This window comes from Falco peregrinus, chromosome 12, assembly GCF_023634155.1.
Source record: "Falco peregrinus isolate bFalPer1 chromosome 12, bFalPer1.pri, whole genome shotgun sequence".
In the NCBI taxonomy this organism is placed as follows: Eukaryota; Metazoa; Chordata; class Aves; order Falconiformes; family Falconidae; genus Falco; species Falco peregrinus.
In genome coordinates this window covers 29,437,790-29,461,717 of record NC_073732.1, presented here as the reverse complement: position 1 = coordinate 29,461,717, position 23,928 = coordinate 29,437,790, and the positions used below count along the sequence as shown (strand labels likewise).

General features: G+C 43.2%; 2 protein-coding genes across 16 annotated transcripts in view; one reads left to right on the top strand and one right to left on the bottom strand.

Annotated features, from left to right (window-relative positions):
• MED12L (mediator complex subunit 12L) overlaps nt 1–23,928 on the top strand; it is a 150,577-nt gene that overhangs the window by 42,353 nt on the left and 84,296 nt on the right. The window lies entirely within an intron of this gene.
• Nucleotides 5,397–22,698, bottom strand: P2RY14 (purinergic receptor P2Y14). Of its 3 annotated transcripts, none has more exons than XM_055817198.1 (3): nt 22,546–22,698; nt 8,430–8,532; nt 5,397–6,588 (listed from the first exon to the last, which is right to left on the bottom strand). In XM_055817198.1, exon 3 carries the CDS (start codon nt 6,568–6,570, stop codon nt 5,557–5,559), a length of 1,014 nt encoding a protein of 337 aa, XP_055673173.1. In that variant the 5' UTR covers nt 6,571–6,588; nt 8,430–8,532; nt 22,546–22,698; the 3' UTR covers nt 5,397–5,556. The 3 variants fall into 3 exon arrangements, with proteins under 3 accessions (XP_055673173.1, XP_005233816.1, XP_055673172.1); XM_005233759.4 differs by lacking the exon at nt 22,546–22,698 and adding an exon at nt 14,975–17,758; XM_055817197.1 differs by lacking the exon at nt 22,546–22,698 and adding an exon at nt 13,932–14,935.

The window sequence follows — 23,928 nt, the reverse complement described above, 5'->3', positions numbered from 1 at the left end:
CTTGTATTTTTCTATTTATTTTTTTTAAAACTTGAAGTGTAGCATTCAGTCAGTTTTTTCACTGTCTCCCCTTTTTCTGTAGAGTCCGTTTATAGCTCAGAAAACTTTTCCAAGTCTAAAAAGGCAAAGTGATGGTTAGGTAAGCCTTTACTGAAGAATAGTCTACACTTCCTACAGAAATGTTTTAGGAGGAGAAGAAACATGAGAGTGTGAATCTACTGAGTCGTAGTTCTTTGTTTTTATTGTAGTTCAGTGTCATCCTCTTCCCCTACCTATATGTCTAATTTAAAGGACATTTTCATTCATAAATTACAGTTTTAGATGGTAGATTTTGTGGTAATTAAGGTTGTTGAGTGCTTCTCATCGTAAAACCCTATTTTTGGTTGTTTAAACTTTGCTGAATTTTTTACTTTTTGTTTGAAATTTTCCATGATTCATGCCTGCTTAGGCTGACTCCTGGGATTGTGGAGTAGTGAAAGGAAGGGAAAGGGTGCTGGTGTGGGCAGGAATTTAGCCAAAATGATTTAATCTTTTCTGACAACAAAGGTAGGAAAAGTAACATCTAAACCTTTAAACAGCCCCTCCCCCCCACCCCGCCCCGCCCCGCCCCTCCCCGGGCCTCGAAATGCAATGACCTTTAAAAGAGAATCGGGATACCTTGTGTTTTGAATTGGACATAGCAAAGACTGATGTGGGTGGTCCTTGTATCGGGATCACTTCTGATACCTCACCACAGTTTGCATATACAATTGGAGAAAGGTTTTGTGTCCAGAAAAAGCCCAGGGCTCTGGTGTCACAGAGCGGGGAGATCTGGGGCTGGCTCCTGGAGGCCGCGTGCTGGATTACCCACAGGGGATGCAGAGAGGAGCTGGGGAAACGTGAAGGATGCGAGAGCCGTCAGTATGGATGGGGAGTCTGGATGTACCTTGGAGTCCTTGTGGGTCCTCCTTACCTGGGGTTTGACTCTCTGAAGCTGTGAAATGTCATACTGCAGCGTTGTGCGTGGGGAGTGTCGGGACTGTGTGGAGCAGCACTGCCTGGGGTGTGGGAGAGCAGGCGTCTGCCCCTCTGGGCTCTGCTCACAGGGGATGAGCACTTTGTGCTGTTAAAGGCACTGAAAGATTGAGAGTTAATTTGGAGTTTTGAGTTTTGATTTCTTCAGTGTGTGTTTATGTGCCTGTGCAAGCCAGACAGATGCACATAGGTAGAAGTTTTGCAGTCGATATATCATAGAGAATTGATGGGAAACCCTGGTTGTATCATGATTTGTATCATTTATGTGGTGGTGGACAGGAAAAACCACTTGCAAACAGTTGGTTTTCTTTCAGGTTATCTTTAATTGTCAGAAGTGTTCAAAACTGGTATCAGAGGCACAGTGACGAGCAGATGGTACAAACTGTCCTGAGAGAGTTTTCCTCTCTTCCTGTGCCTGGCTGTCGTGGTCACTGTTTCGGTATTGATGTATGTCTTTGAGGAACAATCTCTGAGTGGTGTTTTTGCCGTCCTTCAATCATGTAGTCAAGAAGGTGGTGGGGTTTTTTTGTGTACAAACACGTACACACTATCCAGTTTAGTCTTTTCTCTTATGTCTTTTCATGACTTTCACTGACAGATTAAAATTTTTTATCCCATTGTAATATCTGCATTGTAAATGAAAAATAGGAGTGATCTTGGTATGGGGTAGTTACAAATTCTGAGCAGAAATAACTATATTGGATGAAGAAAAAACTGATGGATATAGATTTCAGAGCATAAGGAAGTAAGATGTGTTTAGTGTAGCCTGTTGCCATTGTTGGAGAGGGGGGAGATCTGGTCTGCTTGGTACAAACCAGTCTGTGAACTCCAGATAATACAGGTAGATAACCATGTCCTGGGCACCAATGTCATCAGCAGCCAGCCGAGCACACCGGCCTCCTGTCAGATAGCAAGGAGCTCCTTAGCCTGTCCTGTTGCCTTCCACCAATTATCAATACTTAGTTTTAATTGTTTGAACAGTGTTTTACAGATATGCAGTGCCCTGAAGTGATGATTATTAGATCTGCTAATGAAAATTTCTCACAAAAATCTATTTATTGGACTTAATTATTGGGATGAAATGAGAAAATATGGGTGTTGGCAGAGGGAAGCTAGCCCTTCCCTCCTGTTCCTTTTGTGTTAAAGATAGCCAGTACAAGGGGTGCTGCCTCATTACATCTGCTGGTTGTATGGCCTTGTCAGGTAAAGTGGCATCTGCCTCCTCTTTGGTATGTTGCTTTTGTTGTTCTTTTACAGTAGAGATCATTTTTTGAGACAGCATCCTGCAAAATTAAACTCTGTGAGTCGTATTGCTGATTTCTGCACAACCAGGGTATTTTTATATGTCGGGGCAGTTGTGGAGTGAGCTTTCTGTCCTGAAATAGTGTTTGGAGGAAAGATTTCCGTTTACTAGGTTCAGCTCTTTTCCTGGAAAATTACTGCGCTCTATCAGTGGCAGAGAAAATGGTCCATTTTGAAGCCTTACCCCACAGTATTAACATAAATAACCCATTGCACAGTAACGGCAGCATTGTCATTTGTCCGGTGTAATGTTGAGTTGGCTTCTGGGTAGGCAGCTGTGCAGTGTCGCTAATGGCTAGGGCAGGTTTACGAGAGGATGCGTGGTTTAAAGGGTGAGGTGTTTATGGGCTTTTTGAAGCAGATTTATCCCACCCTACCTGGGTCCTGTCTCAAGGTTTGGAACAGCAGAACAACATCTCCTCACAAAGGAGTGACCAGGAACCCTACCAGGCTGGGGGAGGAGAGGCTGAAATGTGTGAGCATGGCAACTTTTCTGAGCAAATGTGTGCTTGACATCTCTTGGCAGCTGGCCACGGCCACTTCTTACCAGGGGCACCATACCTTTGCGAGAGAGTTTCTAGGTCCAGCTGAATCAGCTCTCCAAAGAATAAACTGACCAAACCCAACCTCTTGTTCCTGTGCTGCCATGGGGGGAAATGATGCGTAAGCTGGGAGGATAAGCTGCAGCTGAGGACTGGGTCACTGTCAAAAGGGAACCTTGTTTAGCTCTGGGTTGCCTGTAACTTTCACGGAAAGAATTTTAGGGAAGTTCCTCCAGGTGTAAGTTGACAAGGCAAGAGCTGGTACTTATTGTGACCACAAGACTTCTGGGTGTCTGAGGAGCCAGCTAGGTTTATCTGAGGCATGATGTGCTTTGAAAGAATTAACTTACCCAGGGCAGACAAAAAATCAGCCCCATACCTTTCCCTTCCAGTTTCCCTTCCATAGCTAAATAAAGAGCAAGGTTGGGACAGTGGAGTAGAAATTTGGTTTAATAACAGTGCTATTTGAGAGTTGTCACACAGTGGCAGATGGCAGTAGGATCAGGGGTTACAGAAGCATCTTGTGACTAGTGAAGCTATTGGAGAAATATTTTGTCAAAGCAAACGAAAAGCTAGAAACTTACTGTCGTTTTTGAAACAGTGTGTTGGTTGGCATCCGTTCTGGGTGCCTCGATGTAAAATTTTGGCATTCCCGTATCACTAATCTGGTGGGGTGAGGAAACAATTTTACAATACAAATAATTTTTTCAAAGCTTGGAAAGTAATTACAAAGTTATACAAACATATACTGTAGAATTGCTTTCATCTCTGTATGCCAGTGTGCTTTCACAGCTCCAATTACTTAGATTTAAGTAGGCAAATACCAAGCCATGCCATGTAAGGAACTAAGTGTTTTTGCCATAAATGACAAAAAAATCTCCCACAAAGCAGCAGATTCCCTTCTCCAACAGACTATTTCCCCTGCTTGGAGAGAAGAGCCTGCAAAGTGTCAGTTTGACAAGAGTCAGGGAGCTCTGAAAGAACCATATAAATAATCTTTTATGCGTTTTCTTTTAAAAAAACAACCCATGTTCCCTAAAGGCTGGTTCAGGAGGAGGATGAATATCCAGGTTTCCTCAGGTGTCGGGTGCTGGATGCTTTGTGGTTGGCAAGTGGGAAATAAAGGGAGGTAAATACGCTCCATAAAGGTGTGTTTAAACTCTACAGAGTTGTCCAGTCCTTTAGTTGAAATACAATCCTCTGTGATGGTAAATACTCTTAACTGTAGATTGGTGGTCTCAGGCTGAGAAATGTTACCCACAACCTTGGAGAAGGTTAAAAGACCATATGTTTAATTCACCCTGAGAGATTATTTGTTAGGACTGAAATGAAACACAGTGGCAGAAAGTAAAGCATGTTATTTCTGTTTTCTGTTCCTATGTCATCTTTGTTAAGTAAAATGAAGGCATTAATCTTCCAGAGCCACTGCCTGAAAGCTTTTGTGGGTACTTTATGCACTGGTGTGTTTTCCCTGTACAATGGTAAAATCAACCAAAAAAAAAAAAAAGCTTCACTGAAAAATTTAAAAAGAGATTATTTTTATATATAGAAGGTTGGTGGCTTTCAGGTATTACCTTTGTACAGAGAGAAATGCTTTATCATTGTGCCAAAAGCATGGGAAAACCAACAAATCATTCTAGATTTAAATATATCCCAGAGTTTCTAGACAGCTCTGTGTGTGTGTTTCCAGACTGCTCCTTGAGTGTTCTTACCTCCTTCTTCAGCAACAGCAAGGGAGTTACTAAGATCCCAGTCAGTTTGGTGTGAACATTTTTGGCGTACAGCATGTTCTTTCAGAAGAGTCCTGAGGAATATGGTACAGTGTAGCTAGGCTGGTTAGGTTATAGAAGGATCCTCTTTAAACACTTGCTTATATTGAGCATTGCATTTTATAGAAATGTTCTGACGTTGGGTGTCCAAGGGTGACAACTACTCATGTTTAATTCCTAATTTTATAGAATGTTTCCCTAGCTTAATTTTACCAAGGGGTTTTCAGGCTCTGTGCAGATCTTTAAGGATTTGATGTGTATTTTTTTCCTCCTTTTTTTTCCCTCCTTCCTCTCACTTCCCCACCCCCGCCCCCACCCCACCCCCAGTTGTTAGAACAGAGTCCTTTCCCAAGCTGCACATTGCCTTCAGCCCTATATGTTGTGGCCTGGTAAACACAGGAGAGAGCTTTCCCTCTGGATCTCAGTCCTCTTTTTATCGGCTGGTGGAGGCCAAGTCAGAGAGACTTGGGCTGAACTTGCTCGTGTTGCTTCTGAGGGGTCTGCTCCAGATAACATGGAGTGATGGGTTGTTCCAGGCCCTTCAGGCTGGTTTGTTGATAGTTATATGTGTTGTGCCTGGCTTTGTGAGAAACAACAGCGAAACAGTTTGATTATTGGGTCTGTTGGATAATCGTTTCAGAGAACCATGGCCTGGAGCTCCAGAATGTGGTGTTCCAGTTACTCCTCTCTCTCTTTTTCATATCCAGATAGGTTGTGTCACACCATAATGCAATCATAGCATCAGCTGAAATAGCACATAGTAAATATATTGGCAATATGCAATAATGTTTTTATACAGAAAAACACCACTTGGTATTTTACACTGAAATTTTTTTTCAGTTTTATTGATGGGTCTCATCTGTTCAGTTTGAAACATTTGCATTCTTGAATGCACTTTCTGAAATGTACGTTGTTTTACAGACCTCAGACTACACTCTGTTCATACCTTCCCGAAGTGTATTAGATCTTCTGGATTTAGAAATTTCAACATCACTTGAGGTTTTCAGCTGGAGATGCAGTTTTTGATACAGCTTTTCTTTAAAGGGTAGACAAAGGAAAAAATAAATAATGGGATCAAGGCACACATTTGCAGCAGACAGTGCAAGAGTAAACTCCTTTGCATAGTACAGAGATGTTTTTGACTGACAGTTGAATTGTGAGCTAGTTTGACTTAGAGTGTATGGTGTTCTACAGAGGTGATAGGGTACAAAGCAAATGACAAATACAAACATGATACTGAATATATTACGACTGGTTTTTCTCTTGGTCACTTCTGAGTTCCTTTGGAATTTTTTATAAGAGCGATATATTTTTTTTGATATAGAAGTGTAAAAAATTATTAGAAGAAGAAAAACAACCCAGAAAATCCCTGTGCAAATATAACTTGATGCCTTGTGCCACTGTCTGCCAAGCTCACTTTTAAGACCTATACATTTTCTGGAATAATTTTCTTTAGTGATTTCATTAGTTAAAATCATATTTGGAAATGATATAAGCATTAACAATAGCCATATGATTATGGAGACCACCTTACTGTAGTTAACTGTGTGAACAAAGGAGGTGAGTAAAGGCTTTACAATTTTGTAGTATCTGTCAAAACCTATAAGGCCAAAAAATGTTATACTGATATACATGTTTGTATAAAAAACAACAGCAGAGTATCTGCACACAAAGATGTTGAGCTGTGGAGGTGCAATTTCTGAATCAGCAAGAATTTTGAAAGGAAATGTCAAGCTCATTAGGAGATCGGCAAGAACGATGTTCTTGAGATAAACAATAAAACTCTTTTTGCTAGAAACATACAGAAAGATCCATGCTGCTACACTGTTCAGCAAGAGTCCTACTATGAAAATTAAACAGTAGACCAGGGGGATGACTGTCTTAGTTATTACTGTGCTGTGGCTGCAGTTGTTTCCCAAGGAGTTTGTGCTGGAGTTGAACATCTTACAATATCTTTGTTCCTAGAAGCAGAGAAAGATTGTCTCAGTAAGATAAAATGGTACTATGGTTTCTGTTAATTAGTACAAGTTTTCTACTCTTACTTCAAAATAAATTTGGCATGCTTCTCAGAAATGACCATGTTTCCACACCATATCATTTCCAGCAGGGATGCATACTTAGTATTTTCCATGTGGTGCTGTCTCACTTTTTGATGATATTGAAGGGCATGCTGCTGTTTGGAACAGAAAATCCATTTGCTTCTCTGTTCAACTTTAATCCGTTGTCCTCATGCCGTGTGCTGCCCCTTTTCTGCGGGTGTAAGCAAGCCTATGCACTGCTAACTAGGAGGGGGATTGGGCCACAGTGATTTTTGTGACTCTGAGTACATCTCATTAAGCCTTAAAGGAGTAGTATGTATTTTTAGCACTGGTTTACCAGGCAGCATGTGGGGGACACAAATATTCCTTGAACCAGTGTTCTGTTTTGTTTACAGACATAAAAAACACTCTTCTATTAGTCAAGTGTGAAATATCTAGTGTATGCCAGTATTTTCTAATGTTCACTTCAAAGAAGCCTGTATGTGCAGCTAGCACAGTTTGCTTTAAACTTTCAGTAGCATGACACTCAGGAGTGTGTGTGTTAGCATAACGTAGAAGCTAGAGCTGTCCTCTCAAGTCAGTCAGATTTAAATTTTAGAGTATCTCCAAGAAAAAGTCACATCTGCTGCCTGCTATTCTTTGACAGAATGTCTAAGGGGGTTGGACTGTCCTCTGTAGGGAGGGCAGAGCAGTTACGGGATTTAATGCTGCTGCATTTGGCAAATGGGAACCTAGGCAACTGGAAAATTAGTGCCACGGAGCTGTGAAACCTGCTCCCCCTCCCCCACCTCATCTTTTAGAAAAAGAAGAATTTCCATATTGCCACAATTCAGAGTCAGTAACTGAAGCCTCAGTGTAGCAGATTCAAACAGAATGCAACCTTGCAATAACTAGAATTGGAAATTTTCTTTCAAATAGGCAAAATTGTTTCCTCTGCGGTGTTGTTTTCTGTGTCCTTTTTGCAGACCCTGTAAAAGCTGACCAGTGCTTAGGTGCTGTTCTAGAACTTGCATGGATAACAACGGAGCAGGCATTTACCCGTGGTCACACCTGAAGCCTGTAGTTAATGTCTTTCTGGTAGTTCTCCCATACAGTGACCTGCCATCCTATCTTTATGTTTCAGCTCTAGTCATCTCAAGGCATTTGATTTTGTTTGGTTGGGTTTTTAAAGGGAAAAGATGGTGTGGAGAGCAGGTGCTATAACTACCATGTGAATAGGTGTGTTAAGATTAGGAGGTAATAATCCTAATAAGATTTAGGAGGTAAAGGTTTAGGGTGACATTGCGAAGACTAGAAGGGTCTCCTGGAAAAGCACCAGTAGCGAATGGCATTTTTATTTAAGATGGTAACACACTGTATTTAAAACCTGTTCTCTTCCCCTTGCTGTCTACTGTGTATGTGTTCTTCTCCTCCTGTCAGGCTGTCTAAGCAGGACTCTTGCTCTGCTTATGATGTGTTTAGAACTTGTTCCTGCTCTGTAGGGTTTCCTGAAGCAAAGTACACTTGCACTTAGTAGCAGATAGGGGTTCATGAAGTATTTCTTGTGCTGAGGCATCATACAACAAAGGATTTTTTCAGAAGCATATGTTTAGAGATGTGGGCCCTAAAGCTTTCTAAAGTATGTTGAGTCTGTGTAGCGTGAAAGATACCCTCGACAAATTTTACATTTGATACCAGCAAGTTTATCAACTGTTTGTGGTTGAGAAGGAGGCCAAAGTCCAAGTCAGACTGTAGATCTTTCAATACCAATGGCATGTCCTTACCTTTTGTGACTTGACTGCTGTGGTGCCCTTTGTTAAGGGTCTAAAGCACCTTCCATTCTCGGGCACAGGGCCTCGTTTCTTGCTGGGAGACCTATGTGAGAGACTGGAAAATACACTTGTTAGAGTTGTGTATTATAACATAGGACAGTAATTCTGTGGTGCAGAGGGGTTCCCACAGTGCAATGCCTGTTTTGACTGTAATGATCAGTACTGCAGACAAGTCTTCTGATCTTTCAGGAGGACTTCAAGATCAGTTAGGGACAAACTCATAGAGCAGTCATGTTCAACCTGAAGCCCATCACTGCATGGGTAAGTCTAGAGGCTTTTATGATGCTGCATGTCACATAATTTGTGTTTGCCATCAAATTCATCTGCTCTTTTTGTCACCTGGTCACGCACTCAGCTCTTGGTGGAACGCCTTGTCCCTGCTGCTCTGAATAGTTCAGCACTGGTAGCCAACACTGTTGCCTTGCTAGCCTGTTCCTCCATCAGCCATGAGTCCCAGTGTGAATCCCGTAGGAGCTGTGGCAATGTGGCACCACATGGACTAACTCCTGTGCTCTGGTAAAGAATCAGTCTAGCAGAGTGGCCTTTATACAGCTGCTTGGTGCTTCTGGATCCTCATAACCACTGCTGCCGCTATGTCCATGCTCTGCTGATTTGTGGATTGCAGAGATGGGTTGCATGTAGTTGGCAGAAGGCATGCTTCCACTTTATAGAGGAGCTGCCCTTCCATGCTTGTTCTGGTTGCATTCTTGTTCAAGCTGCCCTTAAACCTTCATAACGAGAACATTCTCTTCTCTACTGAGAACTTGCAGCAGCTCCACTAAGCAATACACAGCTTGAAATGGCACAGGTATTCACCCTTCATTCCATGCTAGGGTTCATCTGGAAACTGTGAACACTTCTCTGTTGATGTTAATTGGTGGGTCAGTGTAGGACTCTGGTCCAAATGCTACTTGAGGTGATGACTAAGCTTAAGGATTCTTGCACACACACACCCTTTTTCCAATTCTTAAAACATCTGTTTTATTGCTGCTGTGTAACTGCTGCTGTTTGGTGTGTGTTGGAGGGTATGTATTAGCACCCAGCAATTTGTGATTTGTGAGAATACTCTTTCATACTTCAGCAGCATTTCATGTTCAAATGCTTGGTCCAGCGTGAAGTATATTTATTCTGTGTAAATAATATCAACTACTGCAAAACAAGCAAACTTGATTCACCAAATTAACAAGACTGATTTGGTAAAATATATACAAGTTTTGAACTTACTCGGTTTGCAAATCACGTTGCTTGGCAAAATGCACAGAAGGAAGGTCACATAAACCATATACAAATGCTTAGTTACTTCTGTATTCAAACCCTCACACTATCATTTGTAATCCTTCCAATATCATTAAGGCACTTTTTCTTGACTTCTGTAACTTGGTTGTCAAATTTAAAAGTTTATGGCTGCTTTACTGAAGATAAGAGTAATATTTACAAGTTTGGGTTTTTTTTACCCTGAATATGATAAAGGTTCTGTAGTACCGAGTTCACATTTTAGCTGTTTATGGAAATTAATGCAGCTGTCTAATAAATAAATAGGGAATGCAATTATGGGGTCAGGAATTGTTGACGGCATTCACTGTCCCCAGAAATCTTTTTTGAACTGCATAATGGAGTTTATCAGGGTGGAAGATCGTGCCAAATGTTACCTCTGATGTTATGAGAAATCTAGAGAAAGAGGAAGCGCAATACACAAAATAAAGCAATTGCAAATTGTGCTGAGTTGTGCTAGAAGAATAATTTTTTTTAAGATGTTCTTTGTAATGTGGTAGGGAATATTGGTAGTGGTCTGAACTTGCAGTCCCAGCCATGCTGGTGTAATCCAGTGGGAAAGCAGCCCCCAGTTAGGATGTGTACCCCTGCCCGCTGTGGTGTGAGCTGCCTGCCCCACGTTCCGGAGCTCCCGCTCCGAGCAGCGCTCGGGCAGCTGCTGGCTGGAAACCATCAGGGCAGGCTGCTGTGGGGCTCCTTGTGGGGCTTTGGAGGGTGGGCGTGCTCACGCGTTTGTTAGGAGCTGGACCAGCAGAGGGAAATAAAAGCAGGGCTTGCTAGCTGTGAGTTGCAGGGGGTGGGATCCTGGCTGTCGTTTCTCTGGGGTGCTCTCTGCAGGCACATAGCTGGGCATTTTGAGGGGCAGAACCGGCAGGGTCCAGCAGGGGCTGTCCAAGGGAAAGTGCTCTCCTCTGGTCACCTGGGTGGTTCACAGCTGGTGCATTCTCGGGGCTGGTCTCCAGCCTTTCTGCATCTGCACAAAGGTGCTCAGCCTGGCAGCCGGTGGGGTAGATGCCCAGGTGGAGACCTTCAAGGGTCCGTGGTTGTAATGGCTGGTCTCCTGTGGAAGGAATATTTGCTGTGACTGTGGAGATATGTTGGCCTGTTTGACTTCTTGTGAGTTTGCCAAGGGATGAAGATTTTGTTATTTTTCTGTTCTTATTATAACATTTGTTGTAAGGCAATGTCTGGATTTTAATACTTAAGAGACTAAAAGCATGCAAAATACAGCGTGTAGTAATCCAACCCTTTAAAATGGTGTACTGGGTGGTGGTAGTTCTTGTTTGTTGTAGATGCATAGAATGTACTGGAGGATGAATAGTTGAATCAGGATGATAGAAAATACAAAATAGCATTCCTGTTGCAGAAAGCAGTAAGTGAAAAACTGTGATAGCATCGTATGTGATGGCACTCAGTGCACCCATCCTCCAGCATGGCTCAGAGGAAAGCAGGACTGGTAAATGTGACAGTGACTTCTAGAGAGTCTTTGTTCCTTGCTGCTGTGCCTTCCATCTCTTGCTTTCAAGACCACTCTTGTCTGGTGTGAGAGGACAGAGTGAGCCATATTTCTACTCAGGCAGCTCCTCGGAGTGCCGGTGAGAGTAGCATCCCCTGTGAAAGTGGCTGAGAAAGGCCATGTGTCCTGTGAAGGTCACTGCTGCTGCATCCCCATGAGTAGCAGTGGCTCCTGCCAACCCGGACGAGCCTTGGTGTCTGGGTATGTCCTGTCTGTGGTTAGTAAGGGGAAGAACAGAAGTGTAAACAACTAATTACATCTTAGCAGTACTTCTCACTTTTGATCCCAAAGGGCAAAATTTTAAGATACTCGAGGGAGGAGGTTGCAGTTGGTGATGAAGTGTTTTTTTCATGCTATGCTGTTATTTACAAACTCCCGACTTCCTAAACATGGGATGAATCAAACAAAAGCTGGACTTGGACCTCTTCCAACTCAGAATGCTGTCCTGTGGGGCTTTCCTAAGATCGTGTGCCAGTCCTGATGGTGCTGCTGGGCCTTCTGAACTGTCAGCCTTGTGTTTTTTTCCTCCTGTGTGCATTGCATCGCCAAGCCATGTGCAGTCGACCCTTCTGGCAGTGTCCCCACTTAGCACCACTGATGCCTGCACAGGGACTGCAGCCCCATGAATGACCTTGTAGACAGGGACCCTGTGCCACCTAGCAGAGTGGCAGCACCTGACCACCACTGGAGCCCTCTGCTTTGCACTGGGCAGCAGTAGGTCCTGGCATGGATTTTCTTCCTCATCTCTTTAACTGAAGGGAGCAGTTGACTTACTCAATTTGGAAAAAATTGGCTGTATCATCTAACTTTTAAAGTGGTATTTTAACAAAAAGCATGGAATAAATCTGTGACATCTCATTGCTGGGACTGTATTAGCTCCTGGCTGCCTGTTTTCTTTTGGCTGGTTGTATGGGCTTGGATGGGGGTATGAAGGTTTGACTTTCTTTGTGTAACACAGCCAATGTTCATAAATTCTTAAGAATTAATGATTTTATGTGTGTTTCTCATTCCTTATATTTGGAAAAAACATTCCCAAGCTTTTAAGTTCGATGTGTTAGAAGCATTTCCTGCCAGTGATTGGGCTGAGAGGAGTCCCATCAACAGTTCTCAGAAGTATGCAGTATTGCAGTAAAAGGTCTTGACTTTTTTATGATTGTAAATGAATTTTCATTTCCAGTTGGACCCAAAACATCTGTTGCTAAAACTGATTCAGATCTGAGTACCGAGTACCAAGCTTTTGTTCTCCTTGCTGCCCTCCTTCCTTCTTCTCCCCATCTTCTCACTCTTTTAAAAAAAAACAAAACTGTTGCAAGCTGATGTTTTCAGGCAAGCCAGCCACGAGGAAAATAAACGTTTTTGTCCCCAGGTTGGATGACAGCAATGAAGTGCCCTGCACTGCCCTGGCAGGAGGCAGGGTGGGGGTGAGCGGGGGTAACGTGGGCAGGTGCTGGAGCCCCGGCAGCCCCACGCCTGAACTTGCCAGGGGGTGGTCTGGCTGCCTCGACAGTGCTTCCAGCATGTCGCCCACCCGTGCATCGCTTCTGCTGAGTTCATGAACAAAGCTTAAGTAAAAAGCTTACTGCTGATAGCTTGGCAGGAAAAAGCATGCCACATAAAATGGCACCAGTTAGCGCAGACAGCATTTAGCATTGACAGCATTTTATAACAAGATTTTCCTGACCAAAGTTGTTACATCAGAAAGATCTTATGTGATGTTTTCTTGACATATAGGATTAATTTCTGGTGTTCTGAAGGACAGAGCGAGTAAGGAGAGCCAACAGGTGTAAAGTGCAGCTGTAGATAAGATTGTGTATTTCTTGTTAAAACAAGCAGGCAGTGCAAGCTCCTTTAGTTGCAGCCTGAGGACGCCCCAAGGGTGGAATTTTATTTCTGTCTTGCAAAACCCACCAGCAATTGTTTCATCTCTTCTTGTTGCCCAGGAGTCCCTATGCTACTTTTGAAATCTGAAATGTAACAGCCTAATTGTCCTGGTAAGTTAAACTTTTCATTCTGTTTTCATTTCTTATTCTTAGACAAGGGTCTAAATTATTCTAAACCCACAACATTTTAACATTAAATGATTAGAGTCTGTGAAGTATCTGTGCAAACCCTGATGTTCACACAGAAACATGGAGAATGCTTTGAGTTGTTTGCATGTGGGATCATTTTCAGATCTAATGCAAATATTCCGCTTCTTTTAATTGAGCTTCAAACCCCCCCCCCCCCCCCCCCCCCTGATTCTTCCTGTCTCCTATCAGTTACAGTATCTGAATATCTGAATTATGGAATGGTGGATGTAAGAGGAAAAGTTAGGACCAGGGTATAAGGACTGGTCAGTTTATAATTTTGTATTAAGAGGATTAAACAGATCAGCTTTTAGAAGTAACTGTACTATCAATTTTGGAATTATTCTAGTATGTGTCATGGTTTAACCCCAGCCAGCAACTAAGCACCACGCAGCTGCTTGCTCACTCCCCCCCCCCCCCAGTGGGATGAGGGGGAGAACTGGAAAGGTAAAAGTGGAAAGACCCATGGGTTGAGATAAGAGCAGTTTAATAATTGAAAAAAAAATAGTAATAAGAAAAAAATTAATGAAAAGAAAAATAACAAAAAGAGACATAAACCCCAAGAAAACCAAGTGATGCAAATGAAAAATAATTGCTCACCACCAACCGACCGATGCCCAGCCAGTTCCCGAGCAGCAGCTCCTGGCCAGCTTTCTCCGCCACTTTGTATGCTGAGCATGTCATCATATGATGTGAAATATCCCTTGGGGCAGTCAGTGTCAGCTGTCCCAGTGGTGTCCCCTCCCGGCTTCTTGTGCCCCCCAGGATGCTCGCTGGCAGGGCATGAGAAGCTGAAAAGCCCTTGACTTAGCGTAAGCACTGCTCAGCAATGACTAAAACATCAGTGTGTTAGCAACATCATTCTCATCCTAAATCCAAACCACAGCACTGTACCAGCTGTGAGGAAGGAAATTAACTCTGTGGCAGCTAAAACCGGGACAATATGTTAATAAAACATTTTAATGATTAGTAGTTTTATTGTCCTAAACCTGAATATTTTAAAGAAGTAAAATGTGGCTTACATAAAGAAATTGTTCCCTTAACGTTCTATTTTAATAGTAGCATCTGTCATTTAAATATTTGGGTTTTAATTCTATTTTCTAATGTTTTGATCTGTGGGGTTTATATAGTTATGTTTCCTCAGTCATAAATTAAAAAAGTAGTTGCTTAAGAAAAATATCTTTTGCCAAGATACACAAAACAGAGCAATGCTTACCTATAGAGAAGCAGCCTTTGGCGTAGCTTAAGGCTGTTCCATGTCTCAGCCTAATAGGTGTGAGAGTTTGTCTGCCTTGGTTTTCTGTATTTATTTACAGTTATGAGTGCTCATTTGTGTTCTAAGTAATTTGTTTGTGGTTTGCATAATGCATGGATGATTTTCTGTTCACATTATTTGTTGATTTAAAAAAAAGAAATTATAGTGGTAGTTATTTAAAAATCAGAAGAGAATGTTTGAAAGCATTGGTAACGTACAGAAACGCGTAATGAAAAGGCAGAGTCTTTCACCTGGAAAGAAGTATAAAATTGCATGTGTGGTCCCTCTTCAGCTATGAAACAGATTTACAGAATAAGCCCTTTAGAAGTGCCTTAGAATGTAAAACACTGTAAAGACTGTGTAAGCTACAGCAGATTCTGTTACTTACTGGCTGGAGTGCAGTCTTCTGTGTGCTCTGCTTTACCCATTGCTGCTCCTCTGCAGCTGGATAGGCTTTAGTTCTTTAAGCAAATGCTTTGCGATATTATCTTCATTATCTGCTTCGGTAGTGTTGGTGGGTCAGTGTGCTGTGTCTCTGCAAGCAGGAAGCTGAAGAGCTGGTGAATCGTGCCTGGCTGCTTGGCCAAATGTGGTCGAGATATCAAGCGCTGCAGATGGCCAGTGCTATTTTTGTGTACTTACACGTAACTTCCATGAAGAACAGTGTTGAACTGGTTTCAAGAGAGATGCATTTGTGCAGTTGGCAAAGCAGTAAGCAATCCTAAGTTAAAGGCTGGTGTTTTCTTTTCTTAAGCTGTTCCCAGGCCTGGCTCTGACCTTCTCTGTAAAGCTTACTACCCTGACAGCTTCTGCTTTTTTAATGGGAGTTTTCTGAACTGGAGCGTACGGGCTTACATTGCCATTGTTCAGGGCGTGCTCAAAGGCTGGCAGATGCGTTCTTGGGATAAGTGATGACTCTTTGGTGTATGGGTTTTTGGGTTTTTTGGTTTTCTTCTTTTTTCTTTTTCTTTTAACCTTAATCACCTGTCTGTCTTCCTCCTTTCCCTTTCCTCCCATATGTTCACTGGGAGGCTTTGAAATTGAGACGAAATTAGTGGAAATGTATGGTAATGCAAAAATTAGATTCTTTTCCATGAATGTGGGAAAGTAGTGTATCCTGAGTGAGATCTGAGGTTTGGGGAGAGAAATTGAAGTTTATATGTTTATTTTTGAAAAGTGAAATATGTAAGTTGTGTACATTAGTGTTAATGAACATTTAGTACGTGACCTGAGCTCTGCTTTACATTAACTTGAGCCCTAAAGACACAATTTCCTCATGGACTTTCCTTCTATGGGTGTTTACCACCTTACAAGAAGGAGCCAAAAGGTGTGGACAAATTAATGTACCTTCTACTAAAGCACTGCTGTCATGTACACATCCTTTACACAGGGCCAGTGTGTGTTAACCTGATCCTGCAGACCTTTTCTCCCCTCAAGTTTCATTGAATCTTAGTGAAATGAGGGAGTATCTTCAGAGACAAAATTGTCTCTGCATTGTGAGTATTCTTGCCCCTCTCTCATTCCTAAGATTCCCAGTTCAGAGCCATAATTGTCAATTATTCATTGCTTTCAGGTGATGAGTTTGGATGTTTGTTTTATTGAGAATTTTTATACCTGCCTTATATTCTGTTTACGTGGCAGTGTGAGCATTCAACCTTTCTAGGAACCCAAATCTGAGCATTTTGTGTCTGGAAGGCAGGTGCTGTGATGTGGAAGTTTGGTTTCAGTTTCTTGGGCATCAGAGGTCGGGCACACTCTGGTCCCCTCTCAGCTGCCTGGCACAGGGATCCTGCCGATGACAGCCTGCTTCCCTGGCACTGCTTCTGTGGGCCCTGTGATGCTATGTCTTCCCTGGGGGCTGGTGGGCTGTAGCTTTAGGATTCACATCCCATAGAGTTTGTGCGCCATGCCTCATACTGTCAGGCTTCAGTGTCAAGCAAATAGAAGGAAATCTGTCTGCCCTAAAGAGTTACAGCTCTTCATGTGCCTCAGGAGAAGAGAGGGCTAAACTTGTAACTTAGGAAGAAGCAGTGAACGCCAGAGGTTGCAGGTTTTAACCCTCCTCAGGAAGGACATGCACCTAGAGTCCTTAGAAGGCTTTGAGGAGAACTTGCATGTCTCTTCACTCTTTTCCATCTCACAAGTGTAACCCTTTCAGCACACTTGCCTGGCACGACCTGCTCTGCTTCATTCCCAGTGCCAGTTGCTCCCCTGTGGGTGTGTGCACACACGTGCGCACATCCAGTGTCTGCATGTGCCTGCGCCCCACTTGGGCCCTTCCCCTCCCTCCCAGGGGAGGCTCGATAGTGACCAGCCTGCTGCTTTGCTCCGGTGCCCAGTGCCACAGGCATGGGCTGGGAGCAGCTGGGGGGAGCCATGCTGCTTTGAGTGCTTTGCCGGACCCCCGGGGGTTTTGCCAGGGTTGGTGAGGGGCTGTTAAACTGCCGTTACTGGGACATGTTCCTTTAACTGAGGCTCAACATATCGGTGAGGGTTTTGGGCCGGGCAGGGGGCCCTGGAGAAGCCTGTTCCTTCCCCTGCTCATCATGGGGTACTATTTTAACTGAAGCATGTTTTGGAAAAATACAGACTCTGTTTCCGTTCTCATCCTCGTTCTGAATGTGGAAATTGGCTAGGCAGGAGTCATGCCTGTGAGCTGGGAGCCCAGTTTCACACTGAGAGACATGAGTCGTTGGCAACACAAGCTGTTTCTTCTTTACAGCTGGGCTGCAGTCTCACTGTGGCAGAGCTGAGCTTTGTGCAGGGCTGGAGGTGGCCCAGGCTCTCGGCTGTGTGACAGGAACACATCTCCAAAGGGTGAAGTGCTGCTGCTCCCTGCCCATGTTCGGCTGGGCCAGGGCTGCCACAGTCTCCTCGAGCACGCCTGCTGCCCGAAGTTGGCGCTGGGGCCTGCCCGTTCCAGCGCGCCGCCCTGCTGCGAAGCCCATTCCCTGGGAGGCCTTGCTGGAGCTGGCTGCTCTGGACTGCAGTGCGGGGTGAGGAGGCTTATCCAAGGGCAAGCCTGCCCCATTTGCCTCTGGCAGACCTTCTGCAGCTGCAGGAGGATGCACAAAGCTTTTTCAGGTGCTCCCCAGAGGGCACCTAGTCAGCCAAACTTTTCATCTCTTTCCATGCACCCTATTGTCATTTTTTGCAGCAAGGATGGGAGGAGAGGGTCAGATAAGGCTTTGGCTGATCACAAGTGCTTTAAAAACCTCTGGCCCTCTGAGACAGTTTGTAATTCATTCTAAAACATAAACAAAAAAAGCACCCTTTCTTTGTTTGGGTTTTTTGTTTTGTTTTGTTTGGGGTTTTTTTGTTGGCTTTTTTTTTTATCTCTCCCCAGAAACAGCAACAGAAGCCTTGATATCCCTTCTGAGACCAAGGTCAACTTTCAGGGTGTGACCCATAATAAACTTTTTCCCATAGCTTCCTGATCTAAGCCTAAAATTAAAATAAGCAATGTTCCATTTGTGTTCAGATGAGAGCCTAGCAGAAGAGGAAGAAAAGTGCTGTCTGTCAAGATAACTGAGTTTGAAAGAGAAACGTAAAACAAAGGGTAAGAGGAACCTCTTGGCAAAGCAAAACTGTCCACCAACCTCAGTTAAACCTCTTCCTTCCCAGGGCAGTTCTCACTTTATATGCAGCACCCCAAACTTTCTGTTGAAGGAGGCCATTGTTCAAAGACCCAGCAAAAGGGAAAATTTGCGTGGTGAGAAAATAGCTTAAACATTCAAAAGTTGTTCCTATTGTTTCAAGCAACTGAGTATTTAACAAAGAACTGAATAACCTTTTTTGCTGATGCATCAGAAAATCAGGACTTGTGCCCGCAGCCAACAATTTGGATTGAACTACCAACCTTTGTGCAACAGAAATAGTCTTTCCTATGGGCTAATAAGGCAAACACATCACTGAAGGACTCGGCTCTGGTAAAATGCTCTTGTTTGAAGACTTAGCACCTCAAAGCAAACTGGCAGTGAATTCCAGGGCACAGCCCAGGCTGGTAGCCAGCTTTTCCAGGTTTCTTTCAGCTTTAATTACCAATGCTTTTTCCTACTTTCTTCTCCTCACCCTCCTGCCTGGCTGTTTTCCAAAGGTACCAGCACCAGGCTGCTTTCCCCACTTTCCTGTAACTGAAAGCTGGGTTTTTACCCTCTGTTGCTGCTTGAAAAGGAGCTGAGGAGCTGGTTACAAAGCAGATCTAAGAAGACATCAGGATTTCCAAGGGAGACTGCAGGTCTGGTATCACAACAGGCTTTTTGCAGAGGGATTAAAGATGCTACACTGTACAGTCCCTGCTGTTGCAGTTATGCTGAAGGTGCCTTTTGTTTCGTAGGCAGAGACAGAAGGAAGCACTATTTTTTAGTATGTTATTTCTAACCCCAATTTTTTTATTTCCCAGTTTCCTCAAAGTGGCCCAAAACCACCTATGAGCTTTCCATTGGCAGCAGAGGTGACTGTGCGCCGTGTTGGACCTGAAGGTAGTGATGTGGTATGGGAGTGGGGCTCCGGCCAGAAGAATGGCTTGGTTTTCTGGAGATGGCTCTTACACTTCAGCATGACCAGGGCTCATTAATGTTACTTGTACACGTGTGAGAACAGAAGTCCCTTCAGCCGCATCTGCATTACCAGTGTTAGAATGTCTCAGGCTTACTGCACGTGTGCTCAGTTCATGCCAGGAGGTGTGGATATGCAGAGCTGTGCCCTGCTCCTGTGTACAGCGAGCTTGAGCTAGATCTAGCTCTTCTCTGCAGTGCAGAGCAATTTCTCTTTCATGTTTTTCTGAAGCGTAGTGTTCCTTCCTGGGCTGGTTAGCTGATTTACAGTCCAATCATAGGCCTCCATCCCTGAATGATGACTCAGTAATTTGATATTTTTAGATCTATAAAATAGACTTCTAGCTAAGGTGGATGTGAGCACAGGTGTGTGATCTGGAGTATTTACGCTGACCTTGCAGTACTTCTGCCTCGAGGAAGGCAGGTCTCAGAGCTGTCCCGTCCCACTAGCCCACTGCCTTTTTCCTCTGCGTTGTACTGTCCTGGGACTAGTTTTCTGGGCAGTCTCACTGCTCTGGTTAGAGGGAGAAAAGCATCATGCTTATGTCTTTATCTGAGTATGAAAGAGATATCTTAGTTTTCTCTGGGATGCCATTGGTGAATAAGCACTCCACAAGGTCGTAACCAAATGACCATTAGGAAACAGGCGCATTTGAGTTCTGTACATAGGCGTGCATTGTCTTTCTTTTTTGATGGAAACAGCTATGGAAACTTTTGGTCATGGGATTCTGTTGTCGTTTTGTTATAAATAAGAGCAGTAAACTTCCTCCGTGCTTTGCCTGCAAATTTCCTTTTTTAGTGTCATAAAATCCACAGACCCGGACTCTGCTCTGCAGTGTCTTGATTAGAAAGTCCATGCGATTATCCGTTGGCACTCTGAGTCGTTGTGCATTCAATATCTTGTGCTGTCAGGAGATTCGCCTGGTTAGATTTACACTTTAATTTTCATTACTAACCAGAGGTTTGCTGGCAATGTCACACCTGGCAGTCATCTGAGCAGTGTGGTGTCATCTTCCCCACTGTCTTGATCATGCAAGCCTCTGAGGCTGCACAGAATTGAAATGACCAGTTTGGGGGGGGATGCGTGCATATACCTTATTCTTCCAAAAAAGGTGCTTCTTCATGGAGAAACCTCTTGATTTTTACATGTGGTAGCCTGTTAGTCTCTGGCGAGTGTAGGTACATGCAAAATCCCTGCAGTCATATCCATACCAGGCTCTGGGACTGCAAGGCTGAAAGTGGGAACTGCTCAAAAGATTGACCAATTCTGTACTAAAGCAGCAAGTCTCATGCATTTATCTTCTCCCCTTACGTGTCGTCATCAGTCACGAGGTGTTCGTTTGTCAGTGGGACAGAACTTGCGGTTTAGATACTTCTGGCTTTTAATGAAAGCACGTGGGCAGGGTGTGACCTTAGCATGCACTGATCCCAGGCCAGTCAGAGCTGAAGCACAGAGCTGGAGTTGATCTTCAGTACGAGAGGCAAACTGTAGCACAGTTTTGATTGCATGCACGTTGCATGTTTAGATTTTGATTGCATGTTTATTATTCCCTGACTTTAAAAATTCCAGCTTGCTTAAAAGGGATTCTCAGTGCTTTCTAACACTGAGCTCCTTTCCTGAGGTCTTGTCTCAGATTGTGGTTGCTCTCGTGCTAGAAATGGGGCTTTGCTGTTGTACAGTAGATGTATCGCTTACTTTGGATCATAGTTGTTTGGATATCCTTTCCCATCCCTCATGCTGCTGCTGTGCTACACACCCCCCCACCCACCACCCACCCCCCCCCCGCCCCCAAGAAAAACTGGAGAATGCTTTGAAACAGAAAGTGAAGCATCTTGGTCTTGTCAACCCTGACAACATTAAAAGAAATGTCTTGTGTAATGTGCATATGGCAGGTATGGCTGTTACTTCTCAGCTGAGTGTAAAGATACATTGAACAACACGTGTGCTGCAAATTAGCGCTGCCTCTCCTTATTTCTCAACTTCGTGTAATGGAGTTCTGGAAGTTAGCACTTCTGGGGTTGGTGTTGAGTGAGTGAATGTTTAACAAACTGTAGTTTTGTATTGGCTTTTTTCCTCTGAAGAAAACAATACTAGCCCCGTACTTATATAATGTAATTGCATCCCCAGAATGAGAGTAGGCAAAAGTTGTTAAACGCAGCCTGCCTTTGATTGGAATCTTAAATTCATTCTTTCTAGACGAGAAATTTCTTTAGGTTGAAGTCAAAAGTTGTCATTTAGTTCTTGCAAAGTCAAGGGTTGTTTTCTTTGCAAAATATTTATGGGGAGGTGAATGCAAAGTATTTTAAAATAAATTGAGTGGACCTTTGGGTGGCGAGTGTGACCCTGCTCCTCAGGTTTCCAGTATAGTGCTGTAACTCACTAGCTTATTGCCCAGAAGGAAATAAAGATAACTGTGTTTGCTTTTATTACCGAGTTAAGAACACAAGTTTGTATGTGTGTTTAATGTATTGAGGTAAAGGAGGAAAAGCTTAAAAACAACCCTCAAAATGCAACTTCTCATGTTAAATGTTTAAAGTGGTTCCAGTCGCTTTAAATAGCCATCCTGTGTTCAGTCTGGCTAGTGACATTTCCTTGCTCCCTTTCACTTCACTTTTCTCTGTTGTATTATTTTTCCATTTTGTTTATTGTTTAAGGCTTCTGATGACCATCATTGTACTTAAAACATGATACAAACTAAACAAAACACATTATCAGGTTTGTAATTTGAATGGAGTGATTCCACTGTATAGTTCTAGCAGACTATTGGCAGTGGAGTTTATCAAAAAGGCTGTGTGTGAGTAATTTTATATAGATGCAATAGTAAAACAGACGTGTTTAATATGCTCACATGCTCTTTTTGTCCAAAGTTGTCTCTTCAGTATTTATCATTATTTAAAACTTGATCATATTCTGATAGAAATACAAAATCGCTAAACTAACCCAACCAATATATTGAGTAACTCACAAATCAGTTTTTATGGTGGTCAGGAGTCATTGCTTAGGAAGAAAATAATAAAAAGGCAGACAGATAGTGGTGCCCACTCTGGTGGTGCTCTCACTGTAAAGCACTCGTTGGTTTATAGACGTCCAGAGCTCCAGGCTGTGCGTGGAACCAGGATGCTTCATTGCCCTGGTACATTCAGGATCTTGTTTACATATATATTTTTTGCAAAGCTTGTTATCTTCTTCACCAGGAAAGGGGAAGACACAAAGTGAAATATGTAAGCCCCTGTGAACCATGCCAGTGCCGGTATGTATACCTTAAAAACGGCTTGTGGTGGAAATAGTTACAAGACTTCAGTTGAGGGTGGAATTTTAATTTAAAGCAATACACAGTGCAGATACAAGCCTAAGTTAAGAGGATGCTCGTTCCTGCTTAGCTGATCTCAGGGAAGGACACACCTGGTGTGCTCAGAGCAGCTGGCTCTCCTGACGATGGGGCTGGAGGGCTGTGCCACTGGTGGTCCTCAGCATTGCTTCGTGCAGGGAAGCTGCAGCGAGCTCTGGCTGCTGCAGAGTGTTTGAGCAATAGAGGCAAGATACCATTGCTAGCGGACCAGAAGTGAAGTGTCACTGGGCTTCCTCTCTGAAGATCACAAGTAGCCAGTGTATGTTGGGAAGGGAATTCAATTCTAAGCAGGCAGAGTCATCTTGAATATAAATTGAAGTGCTGAAATGTGTGGATGCTATGTGGGTTTCTCTCTGAAAAGTTGTGTGGGTCTCATGATGCAGCAGACAGTTAAGCTTCATAGCCATTGATATGAAATTATTCTAAAAATGGTAATATGCGGAAAGATAACAGAATCCAAGCGTGAGCAACTTTGGGGATAACTTTTTCATACTTCATGAAAATATGTCGCTGTCAGATAGCCTAATTGCATGGCTGCACTTTCTGGTTTGAAATGTCATTCTTGGTTAAAACTTATTTGGAATTGTTAAACTAGAACTAAGTATGTCAGTCACAGTGCTGCCTCCAGTAAAAGATCGAAGTGTGCAGCTCTCCATGAGTATGTGAGTCCCAAAAGAAGGAAAAACGCAGTGTTTTCAAATGTAATCTGCTGATGGATTAAATGTTGCAGCACAGATAATTTTTTGCATGCTTGTGAGAGAAGTAAGCAGTTGTCCAGCACAGGGGATTAAGAGCTTAAAGGGTGGGCAGGATGTCTCAGCTCTGTGTACAGTTTCACTTCATTGGAATGACTCTAAACAGCAAGGCAAACTGGAGGGTCACTTTGTTATGCAGACATGGATATTTTCTCAAAATGCCAGCGAAATTTAATGTTTAAGGATCTAAACAGGTGTTATTTCCAAAGGGTTAGAAAGCAAGCAAGTGAGCATGATTACTAGGAAGACCCCTGCTGTATATTGTATCATTTTGGTGGCTTAAAGGCAAACTGATAATGTATTTTACCTTTAGCTATACAAGTCTTTTTTTCCCCCCAAATCCAAAATTCACTTCTGCTGGTCTAGCTGGCATTTTGTTAAGAAAATAATTCTAACTTTTTGTCTGAGCTCAGTGCCTATGAAAAGAGACTTTTTTTGTAGTCCTGCTGATGGACTTGTGTATCGGAACTGGAAGATATACACACACATAGACAGACATGGGAGAAAACTGATGGCATATCAGAGCATGTCTGGTGACTGGAAGGGCAGATGGTGGTAGTGTGGATCTTCATGTGTCTGATGACAGAAGTACAAGTTGGGGTGGCAGCTCTTGAAGCCTTTGCGAACAGGAATAGGGGTGACATTCAGACTTGTTTTTTTCTAAATGAAAGATCTTACACC

Coding starts and splice junctions, on each gene's coding strand:
- P2RY14 (XM_055817198.1), bottom strand. CDS start 6,570: ATGTTCAACTCCAGCACAAACTCCTTGGGAAACAACTGCAGCCACAGC.